Here is a 12,255-nt window from a genome sequence, read left to right as displayed (position 1 = left end):
CCCTAGCGGTGCCCCGCCCTGCCAACCCCCACCCAAGCGCCGCCCCACCAAACCAAAAAAACCCTAGCGGCGCCCTGCCAAAACAAACAAACAAACAAAAAAACCTGAGCGCCACCCCGCCAAAAAAAAAAAAAAAAAGCCCCCGGGTGCTGCCCAGCCAAACAAACAAAAAAACCCCAAGTGCCGCCCCGCCACTGGCCGCAGTTCACCGCTCCAGGCCAATGGGAGTGGCGGGAAGGGTGGCCAGCACATCCCTCGGCCCGCGCCGCTTCCCACAGCCCCCATTGGTCTGTGATGGCAAACAGCAGCCAGTGGGAGCTGCAATCGGCCGAACCTGCAGACGCAGCAGGTAAACAAACTTTCCCGGCCTGCCAGGGTGCTTGCCCTGGCGGGCCGTGTGCCAAAGGTTGCCGATCCCTGAACTAGAACATCTCTTGAAGAAGAGTATTCTTCAAAAGGGTTTTGACTTAATGATATCCTGCATTTTCAAATCCAGCTTGTTCTTCCCTTTAAATGGCTTATCACTTTAGACTTTACACATAGGTAAATGTTCATAGAATCCTAGAATCTCAGGGTTGGAAGGGACCTCAGGAGGTCATCTAGTCCAACCCCCTGCTCAAAGCAGGACCAATCCTTAAGAATGTGCTTAAGAATTTGAGCATTAGATAAGTTAACTGTTTTTGTGGTGGGTAATTTAAATCCCACTGAATTTAAATGGGAGTTATAGGCCTGATTGTCATCCTAATGATGTCAGTGGTAGTTTTTGCGATTAATTTTATGGGGAGCAGAATTGGACACTGTACATGTGTGAGCATGTTGCCCTCTGGCTGCAGTTTAGAAAGAACATAAAGCTATGTGATGCTAGGAAAGATTTCTGTAGCTCAAGTTTTTTTGGAGGTGAAGGATTAGGGTTACAGCCTCAGTTCTGCAGCTCAGTGTTTTATATAAAGAGGGAGTATAGCTGCTCCATAGCTAAGGCTGCAGTGCATATCGTATTTTAAGGCTCTTTTTATAAATCCCTCTTGTAGCTCAAAAGAAATAAGACCCACGTGCCTTCAGTTTCTAATAGAAAATGCAGCACTTACCAATTGCAGAAGCTGAGTTTATGGGAGCTTCATGTAGTTAGACAGGCTTTGTAGGATTTAACTTCATCAATTAATTTTGAAAGATGCACAGTTGTTGTAAAGGCTGCAATAAAACAGTGAAAGGGTCTCATTAAACCAACACTAGAGATGTCTGCTGATGGACATCTTTGCTGTAAGCAGCCATTTTAAGTTATGTCCATAAAGTTTCCAGTGCCAAATATATTTGACCTTAAATTAAATTAAAGAGCAACCTATTTCTGAAGTTGAAGCTTTTTATGACTTCTTACTTTCCGTGTCCTGCATCAGTATTGCAAGGGCCTGATATGAACATACACTGTTGAATGTCAGGTTACACCTGCTAACATGTTTCAAAGGAACCTTGAAGCAGATTTTAGAATTTGTAAACATTCAAGCTCAATTTAGCAGGCAAGTAATATGACAGAATCTGTTTGCGTATTACATTCTTGAGTGGGGTTGTCATGTAGAATTAGCAATAGGCCCTGAACACATGCAGACTTTCATTCTATGATTTCAAAAGTAGAATTCATGGAATGCATATTTCAGTGCCTCAGAGACAAAGGCTCTACCATCAGTTGTCATTCTCTTCATGTATATAATGTCCACTTTTTATTTTGTTTCCTCTTACAGAACTATACTCAGTATATTCCACTATCCATATATGACCTGCAGACTTGGATGGGCAGTCCCTCCATTTTCGTCTATGATTGCTCCAATGCTGGCCTTATTGTCAAGTCATTCAAGCAATTTGCGCTACAGAGGGAGCAAGAGTTGGAGGTGAGACCTTAGTGAATTGCCAAAATCTTCCTGTGGCTTCATTTCTCTCTCTGCTGGGCATTCAGGGTCTGATCCTGCTCCCATTGACTTCAGTGGAGACAGGTTTGAGCCCATTATGAGACAATAAATATTTAAAAAAAAAGAGTTAAAAAGCAAATTAATTTGGAAAAAATCATGTCACTCCAGTGCAGTCTTTCTGGCTCTGTATGCCTTTCTGTTATAGTCAGAATCATTTTTATTGCAAGTACTAATTAAGTGATAACACTAATAGAATCAGTTTGTGCCTTAATAGTCTTTGCTGCTGAGATGAATGCTGAGGTGAAGCAGAGCCATTTATTTTAGATGCAATTGACCAATACTGATTTGGATTCCAGTAGTGTTTCTTGCTGTTGTACCAAATACATAAATGTTAAACTAAATGATTTAAAACTAATAGACAAAAGGACCTATTGTTGATCACTTTAGCTTGACAGAATACAAAAGTGTAACCTTGTGTTTCTAATGAAAAGACACTTTTCATTATAGTTTTAATTTGAATTTATTGGAGTAAATATGAATTGTGAAGGGGAATATATGAAATAACTTTAAGGTGCTTTCCCGTTGTGCACTAGATGCTTAGTGCAGCAATGTGTCAGAAACTGGATGTTGTAGGCAAGCAGGTGTGTGATTTGATGTTCTCCCTAAGCTTTAGCCCATTTGAAAAGCAGCCTGTTAAAGATTCGTTTCTTATACTTCCATAGCACTAAGTCAAATACTTTTAAAACTTTCAATATGTTTAACAGGGAATATTGGTCAATCAGGCAACTGGCTGGTTGTTACAAACATGATTCCATGACACTTATTGAGGGTGTGCTTGGTTTTAATTTTCTTAAATAGAATGAACCCCAGTGTTGAATTTTGCAGTGACTTTCTGGCAAGTAGAGACTCTCTCTTTCCCTCTTAAAGAAACATGCCAGTCTAGTAACAGTTTAAGACAGTTAGGTCTTTCTCATCATCCCATCTCTTTATAAGTAACGCTACCAATCAGTGAGCAAGTGTTTGCAGGTTCCTCACTGAGGAAGGACATGACACTGAAAGGCCCAGATCTGTATTGGCAGAGATGTGTGTTGAGTGTTACCATTTTTTCAGAACAAAAAATGGAAGAAGTTGCCATTATGCCCTGTGTTCCTCTCATCCTATAGCTTTTTTTATTCTGCTGCTTGTAAGCCTCACTTCTTTCATGTTTATCTTTCAGCCATCACTCACCCTGCCATATTTATTGCTTCTTTGTTTTTCTGTGTATAGATTCTGTCCTTCTGGGTGTTCTGTTTTTCTTTATTCTTCTTCTCTCTTCTCCCAGAGCCCAGGCATACACTAATTTAGAAAGATGCCTCACTCCAGCTCTTTTCTTTCCCCAGTTCTCCTTTGGTTTTCCTTACCTCCCCTTCCCCTGCATTTCTCTACCGACTCTCGGTTCTCCTTTGCTGCCATTGAGCCCTAGAGTGACCTGAAGATATTCTGGGTGTAGGGTAGCTACTGTTCTGTGTAGGTGAGATGGCTAGTGTGCACTAAGGGGATGGACAATGCAAAACTGCTGTTGGGTGTTGATGGGATTGCTGCTATGCAGGACCTTTCAGCACTGCAGTACCATGGCAGCACAGGTGGGTGGCTGGGCAAGCGCATGTGACCATGTTCCTAGGGGCTCTAGAACTCCAGAATAAGTAGAGTGGGCACAAAGACAAGGGCTGTCCTTCCAAACCAGGATATCTGGTTGTCATACACAAGTTGTTGAAACAGCCACCGTTGGAAAGTGTAGTCTCTGCTATCCAACAAAAATGCAAAAAGTTTGTCTGGCGTTCAGGATTTTTTTCCTTCTGCCAAAAACTTGAAAACCCAAACAACAAAAGTGTCTTCAGATGACTCTTCTTTAACTGACGACTTTCTCCCTGTACTGTAATTTATTTAAACATTTTATTTCCCAGGTTACAAGTCCAACTTTTCTGTCCTGGTAACTTACGTACTCTAGGTGTGTGGTGAGCACTGCTGAGGACTAGTTTACTAAGGGAACTGTTTTTTAATTTTATACAAAGTACTCAGAATAGAAGACTTTCATACGTCCTATCTAGAAAAATATAATACCTGCAGTTTCTTACATATTAAATTTTAATTCTGTATGCAGAAGATAAAAGTAAGAATTAAAATAAAGGTTATTTCAGGTGTCCAATTGGTGATGGTGTAATTTTACATTATGTTTTGTAATTAACTTAGTTTTTATCTTGGTGCTATTTTAATTAAGAGTTTGTTTTTCCACTAAGTTTAATGTCGTTGGCTATTGTTCAGATAGTCCACTGCATAAATAGTGGATATTAAAAACACAAAATCGGTTCATAGTTAATATCTCAAAACATTTGTTAATTTCAGTACGTATTGTAATTCCACTTTTGAATAAAAATTATTCAATACATTGAGGACTGAAAACGTGAGCTGCATTCGTTTTCTGCCTGTTAAAACTATTTATATATTTGTGACTTAAAAAAAATTGACCTACTATATTATAGATTCATGAAATATTTGACATACTTTTTTTGCCTTTGATAGTAACAGAGATTAAGGGATGACCAGATGGTGTGTTGAGCTAGATCAGAGGAAATGGTATACGTAGTGCTTAAAAAAATGAAAAAAGTAGACATTTGAAATAAATAAATGGACAGATCACACAGCCTTCTATAAGAAACATAAATGTAGATGTGAGCTCCTGGGAATACCCTCTATTTCAGGATATAGTCATTACTTTTACATTTCTTTTTTAGTGCAAATTCTTCTTGCTGAACGTTGATTATATTTGAGATTGTCTGAGGATTCCAGATATTTATACTAAAATTTCATTTATTTACCAAAATTTTTTAATTGACCCAGAGCTTCCTACCAGGGGCGGCTCTAGCAATTTCACCACCCCAAGCACGTCGGCACGCCGCGGGGGGCGCTCTGCCGGTCCCGCGGCTCCGGTGGACCTCCTGCAGACGTGCCTGTGAAGGGTCCACTGGTCCCGTGGCTCCAGTGGACTTCCCGCAGGCACGCCTGCGGATTCTCCACCGAAGCCGCGGGACCAGTGGACCCTCCGCAGGCACGCCTGCGGGAGGTCCACCGGAGACGCCTGCCGCCCTCCCGGCGACCGGCAGAGTGCCCCCCGCGGCATGCCGCCCCAAGCATGCGCTTGGCGTGCTGGGGCCTGGAGCCGCCCCTGCTTCCTACTTATTCACATTGTTAGACAGTGTAGACATGTGTTTATTATCGCTGCTCTTCTATTCACTCTCCCATTTCCCTCTTATTGTTTGTCAAAATTCATTGCCTCTTGTCCTAAATTAGATGCCAGTTGTGCAATGAGCTGTGTGTGGGTGGATCCTTGTGCAGTGCCCCAGTGAAGTGAGTTGAGCTCCGTATGGCTGCAGGGGTCTGCCTACACACAGCCCACTGTAAGATTCATTCTCAGAGCTCATGCCACCTGGTGTGTTTGTATAGGGCCCAGCATATTGTGGCTCCAGTACTCACTGACTGGGATCTCTGAGCAATATTGTAATGTAAATATTATACACACACACGCAATTTGCCGAAGGAACATTATTAATATTCCAAAGTCAAGCACTCAAATGTTAGAAAATGCCAGAATTAAGGTTGCCTGTGCAACCTTAATTTAGCCCTCTAATGTGTATGCATTATAATAGTCTTTAATTACATGATCACATACTATTTTATCCACAGCCGACCCTGGCCTTCCCCTTTGGCTCTTCATCTGATCTCGGTCTCCCTTATCTTCCTGCTGTCTCCCAGGGCCGCCCAGAGCATTCAGGGGGCCTGGGGCAAAGCAATTTCAGGGGCCTCTTCCATAAAAAACAGTTGCAATACTATAGAAATACTACATTCTCGTGGGGCCCCTGCGGGGTCTGGGGCAAATTGCCCCCCTCTCTCTCCCTCCCCTGGGCGGCCCTGCTGTCTCCTAGTCCCGAAGCCGCTGTTTCCATTCCCTGCTCCCAGTCCCAGTCTCTTTCCTTCTCACAACAGCCTCGAGCTCCAGGCTCCCTCCCCTAAGCTCCTTGCTCTAGTTTACTCCCCCGTCAACTCACTCCAGCTCTTGTTCCCCTCCCTCTGCATTCAAACCAGGCAGCTTCTGCCTAAATGCTTCCTGAGTGCCATCTGGGGCAGGGAGTGGGAGGTATCACTGAGGCACATTCCTGACAAAAAAGACCATCCCCTGAACAACACCCAAATTCAAAGCATGGGGATGCTTGATCTTTTTCAAACTAACGGTTGTCAGAATTTTTTAGCATGGGCAAAAAAAAATTTCTCCTACCCTCTTCCTTGGAAATGGCAAACGTTCTCTGAAATTTAAAACAAACAAACAAATAACATAAATAAATAAATAAATAAAATTGTGTGGCATGGACACCCGGCATGTGAAAATTTCAGACCATGTAATTAAAGTTTTTGGCAAAATGTTATAAGCAATGGAAAGCAGTGTCTTACGATGGGAAATATTGAACAACCTTAATAATAAATTGTGCTGCCAGCTCTCTCTGTACTATCCAACATAAGCACTGGGAATTATCTAGTGAAGGAAAAGGCCAAGGCATAATTTAAATGATTACAGAAAATTCAGACCTGTCATGCAGAATGTTTTAATATTTTCATTTGTGCCAGCTTAGTTTGCAGTTTTGAATATTGAATTATTATGTTTAGAAAATCAATGGGGAAAAAAACCTAGACTCTTTTTTTTTTTAAATCAACACTTTAAAAAATGGATAGATCTGATTTTCAAATTTGCTGAGGCCATGGGAGCTGCTGGGTGCTCAGCACTTATGAAAATTAGCCCACCTATTTAGTTGCCTAAAATGGACTTCTGAGTGTAACTTTAGGCCCCTGTTCTTGAAAATCTATGTGAAGATTTATCGGTATGAGTGTAAGAGTTGTTAGCAGGGTGTTGGTGTAGCAGATCCTTTTATGATACAGGTATTTGGAATCTGGTATCTGCCACTGGAAGAACTGCCAGAAGGATGTCCCTGTCATCCAACAAAGTGGGTATTCACCCAAGAAAGCTCATGCTCCAATACGTTTGTTAGTCTATAAGGTGGCACAGAACTCTTTACCCCAATCATAACTGTTACTGCAGGAAGTGTAGAGGTAATGGTGGAGTTGTTCAGGAGGTAGCTGTAAGATGTTACAACTCCTTCAAGAGTTACAATTAATCCAAACAAATTTTCTGTACATATATTATGTGCCTTCAGTTCCCACTTCATAGAGTGAAACAGTAATTCATAATAAGTTAATACCTTTTATTTAAATAGATGAAATGTAATGTTAATGCTTTTCCAACCTCTGCTTTCTTATACTGGAAGATGTAGGGTAGTGCAGGAGAAAGGAGGTTATTATGCAGTGCACCTTAGATAAAGCTAGGTATTGGAGTATTCTGAGATGTTTTAGGAATGAGTTGTTAGGTTACTTTCCTGGGACTATAAGAATTCTGTATCTGTGTGTTTGTTTACTCGTTAAATATTTGTCTTCAATTAACTTGTCTTGATCCATAGAAATTCTCCTTGTAAGTCTATGGAAGTGTATATTAGAGGAGATTCTGTTTGCATCCATTTAGTTCTGTCTTGTTGATTTTTTTTTTTTTTTTAATGCTAGTTAAAAACCATGTGTTAGCACGGTCACTGGCTCTTGCTATGAAGCAATGCTTCACTCTAGTGTCTCAAAGCCTGCATTAACTCTTACAAGCCAACATCCCGTTAGGAGAGTTGTGTTTGAGTTTTAAGCCTCTTTTCAAAACCAAAGCCTATCTTGACATAATTCTTTCTGTCTGACCCAGACTAAAGCAATGCTGTGTGCTCCCTCTGGTGGCTCCCTGATGTGTTACATAAGAGTCAATTTTTAGGGTTATGTTGATAATACTGAAAATGTTGGTGCACCAATGGACAAGTGCAATGGCACCATGGTTTCAAACTTAATTTAAACTAAACATAAACTCTCTTCATAGTAGCTCAATATGCTACCTTTGAACTTTCTGTTTACCTTAAACTTATGTTTGTAGCAGTTTACCTCTGATTCAAGTTAACTGACATTGGAAGAGATTTTGCATGGGGCAGCTTTTTCTGAAATGTGAATCTGAAAATCTGTGTTGCCAGTAACCATTTGTGTTGGAGAATGTGGGAGATCCCGCAGACAGAGGCCTTTAATAATCAATGATTAGTTCCTGTAATATGTGCAGCATTATGAGATTGCTTCATTATTCCATTTCGTTGTGCTCATGAGATGATGTAGATGTGTGTGTTAGGGATTTGTGTATGTATTCTGGGCACTTCATTCATAACCAGAGACGAGAGTGAAAACGTAACTTGTCCAGCTCTTTCCTCTTGCAGTGGCAATGTTTTACGTCTGGTGGTAATGCTCTCTACAGCTGCATGGCACCAAAGGGCTTAGTGTAAGTCCATAATTGGCCTGTTTCCTTGTGAGTATGAACAGCGTGAAAATACAAAGTACTCACTAAAGGAAATACATTAGATAGAAATGGCAAGTGGGGGATAGATTGGGAGTGGCAGAAGAGAACATAATCAGGAGAGAAGATGCAGGCTAGATTAAAGCAGTCCAACTTTAGCCACACTCCATTTTTTCCTCCATCCTTCCATCCACTGTTCTCATCTGTTTCCCTTCGGAAGAGAAAATTGGGGGGCTAAGTGCCTGTAGATGTCTGACTGGGCCATTAAACCATTTACCAGGACATTTTAGGCCAGGAAGTAGAGCACATTTAATCTGAAAGCATAAAAAATTTAGTTAATGGTGGCTGTGGCCAGTATGAATCATCCTGAGAGGTAACAGTCTGAATTCATATTCTGTCAACTACCTTCATATGTTTATTGTGTTGCTTGCAACAGTTAAGCAAACTCTAGATGTGTTTGCTACAGGAGCTAAACAGGCAAAACAAATGATAGTCTCATTACATTCCCAGGAGAACACTATTTTTTGCCTTGCAAGGTCGGTGTTTTACATAGACTGTGACTGTGGTTTGCATATGCATTAAATAGACAATTCTGGCAGATGATTTCTTCATTTCTGATTTACTGATTAGAGAGTCACCGCACTGGCTGTGGAAAGAGAACCTTAATTTGGGTGGGTAATAAAGCTAAATGTAAACACGTACATCTAAGGACAAAAAATGTAGGCCATACAAGATGAGACACTCTCTATTCTGGGTAGTAGTAACACTGAAAAAGATGTGGGTGTCATGGTGGATAATCAGCTGAATATGAGCTCCCAATGTGACACTCTGGCCAAAAGGGCTAATGCAGTCCTGGGATGAATAAACGGGAATCTCGAGTAGGAGCAAAGAGATTATTTTACCTCTGTATTTGGCACTGGTGCTACTGCTGTTGGAATTCTGTGTCCAGTTCTGATGCCTGCAATTCAAGAAGGATGCAGATAAATTGCAGAAGGTTCAGAGTAGAGCCACAAGGGTGATTAAAGCAGGGGTCGGCAACCTTTCAGAAGTGCTGGGCCGAGTCTTCGTTTGTTCACTCTGATTTAAGGTTTCACGTGCCAGTCAGCTGTACCTGTGATTTTTAGGGAGGGGGAAAGAGATGAGGACTCTGTTAGGTCTTTCCAATATAGCCTCCTCCTCTTAATTTACTAAAAGGCTAGAGTTTGTTTCAAAAGTCCCTTTCTTTTTTACAGTATCTTAAATGGTTTCCAAAGCACTGAAGGAGTAGTGCAGCGACTGTGCAAGCAAAAGGCACGGCCATTCTGTGCTCATTGCTGGCTTGCCCACCATCCAGGACATTAAAGACTCTTATTTAGAAAAGGAGGGCTGCTAGGTCGCTAGGGTACTTGACTGTCTTCCAAAAGTGTCTTGGGATTGTTTAACTTCCACATGGATGGGCAATTAGGACCTTGGTTTAATACCTCATCTGAAGGACGATACAAATAACTCTGCTAAGCAAAACGAGTTTTAATCATATCCAAATAAATACAGAAATTACATAGTGTCTTGTAGATAAAAAACATCCATTTCTTTATAAATAGCGTTGAAGCCCTGGCATGTTATGCGGTTTGACAAATTCATGTCCTTGGTTTAAATGCCAATTTTAATGATTGATACTGTGCCTTTCTCCACTCCCTTTTTGTCACAATCTGTCCTGCAGAAAGCTACATTCCCCGCTCTCCCTAGGCATCTTTCAGATATGGAAGCCAACTTGATCTTTAGAAATTAGATCTGCTGCTGATGGTGTCCTAGGATAATGTCATACCTGGCAACAATGGACACAGTAGTGTTAGTAGCCAGTGAGAACATGCTCAGTTGTAGTGTGTGTAATGGGCTATTTTGGAAGGAGTTGACCTGATGCCAGTATAGGAACATGGCAGGTGAAATGGTGCCTACAAGGCAGGGACTAACCTGTTCAGAAAATACCCTGGGTGTGTATTTCCTTCAGCCGTGATCTCTCCCTGTGGTTTGTTCTGAGAGTAAAGCACCCAGCAATAGCTCTTAATTATCTAATTAACTAGCCGAGTGTATGTAAATATACCACAATTCTGGAGAACTAAGCAAGGTGCTTAAGTGCATCATACTAACTGTGGCAAAGCAATAGGTTAATTTTGATGAATTTTCCTTAGAATTGTGACAGTTGAAACACCTAATTATGGGTCAAAGGAGAAATAGAAAGGGGGGGGGGGAGATTATAAGGCCTTCTTTGAGCTGTGCTGAAATGAGGGATGAAACATCACTTCTCGATGTGTTTTTCTACAGACTATATAATCTTTTTTTCTATTTTCAGCATCTTTTATTGTTTGAATTTCACAGCATTTTACCTTAAAGCATTTTACCCTGTTTTGTTCTCTATTTGTGTAGGAATTAAATTCTGCTGTGGGTGTGCATGTTCCTTTTGCCTCAAATAGGGTACATGACTAACTACTTCTAATCAGAGCTGAGGAACTTCTGTTTTGTTTTGTTTTTTCTCCATCTTGAACTTAAATCTCCAAAAATTAGCTTAATGCCAGAGCAGCAGGATGATTTCTGGCAATGGCATGAAGTATCATGGGGAATTTTCCTAATCCGCCATCTGCTGGAAACAATTACTTCTTTTTTGTAGCTGCATTAATGTCTTCTGCAGGGATGAGGATTCTGACAACTGTAGAAATTCTGTGAAACCAGAAGGTCTGGCCAGCATTTGAAATAACTAAAAACTACAACCTCCAGCCTCCATGTTAAGGCAAAGGCCTTTCGTTACTTTAACTTAAACATGCCTATTAATTCATAAAGACCTGTTTTCCTTGCATTTGCCTGCCTGCCAGCCTCTGATTTATGTGCATAAAAGTTTTGAATAACGGAGGTTTAAAATAGACTTATTGTCTCCCTTTGTGTTAATTACAAGTAGTGAGATTTACAAATCTGTTCCTTTTTCCTTCTGGCAAGTGCACCATTCACAAGTGGCAAAACTGAATACAAGTTAACTTGGGCAGCTATAATTTGTATCCAAAACAACTGATTTGCCATTTCACAGAAGTGTCTAGGGATTTCGGTTTAGCTGATAGCTAAAATCTCTATAAGGTAGCAATATTATTGACTTGATATACCATGGATTTTCCATTGTTCTTTTTACCTATTATGTCATCCCCATTCTCAGTAAAGACAGTTGTTTTTTGTTAACTGAAGTTTGTGATCGGAACATGCAGCTTAGTATGTGTACTGGGGAGGTGGCATATGAGGGAAGATGGTGACAGCTCAGAAATTAAGGAAATATGAGCCATTATCCTCAGGGTGTTAGGGGTAAATTCCTTGTACTATAACAAAGCCCCAGCATCTTTCTAAGCAGGTCTAGGGTCAATTATTTGCATGCCATAATTAAGGTTAATATTTTGTCATGGTTTTTTTTAGTAAAAGTCAAGGACAGGTCATGGGAAATAAGCAAAAATTCATGGGAGCCCTGACCTGTTGGTGACTCTAAAAGTAGCTGGGGGGGAGGTGAGGGGGAGTAATGACAGCTGGAGTCCCATTAGGGGGGACTAAAAGCCCAAGCCCTACTGCCACGGGTGGGGCGGGGGGGGAAACCATCCTGGCTCCAGCCGCAGCCACTGGGGGCAGGGGAGGTGGAGGGGGCACACAGCCCCAGCTGTGGGGGGAGCTTAGCCCCAGCCTGAGTCCTGATGGTAGCTGAAGACAAACAAGTCACGGAGGTCCAGTGAAGTGATAGAATCCTCCATGACTAAATCGTATCCTGAGTCATAAAGACAAGTTTGCAGCATGTGTCTGTGTTTTTAAGATAGGCTCCTACTAGTCAGCTGAAGCCCATCTCTTTCTTCATGGTTGGTTCACAATAGGAATGATTGTACTGAGGGACTGGATAGCCCAGGGAAT

The 12,255-nt window shown here is 41.3% G+C and overlaps 1 protein-coding gene across 4 annotated transcripts in view; it reads left to right on the top strand.

Moving 5' to 3' along the window:
• Positions 1 to 12,255, top strand: part of RPTOR (regulatory associated protein of MTOR complex 1) — a 273,244-nt gene that overhangs the window by 99,332 nt on the left and 161,657 nt on the right. For all 4 annotated transcript variants that reach the window (XM_039501518.1, XM_039501520.1, XM_039501519.1 and 1 more), the window contains exon 5: positions 1,734 to 1,880. In XM_039501518.1, the coding sequence (XP_039357452.1) occupies positions 1,734 to 1,880 (147 nt within the window). The remainder of the gene's footprint in view (positions 1 to 1,733; positions 1,881 to 12,255) is intronic.

The sequence above is a fragment of the Mauremys reevesii genome, linkage group 15 (genome assembly GCF_016161935.1).
Source record: "Mauremys reevesii isolate NIE-2019 linkage group 15, ASM1616193v1, whole genome shotgun sequence".
Taxonomy (NCBI): domain Eukaryota; kingdom Metazoa; phylum Chordata; order Testudines; family Geoemydidae; genus Mauremys; species Mauremys reevesii.
This window is presented reverse-complemented; position numbering and strand designations above follow the sequence as displayed.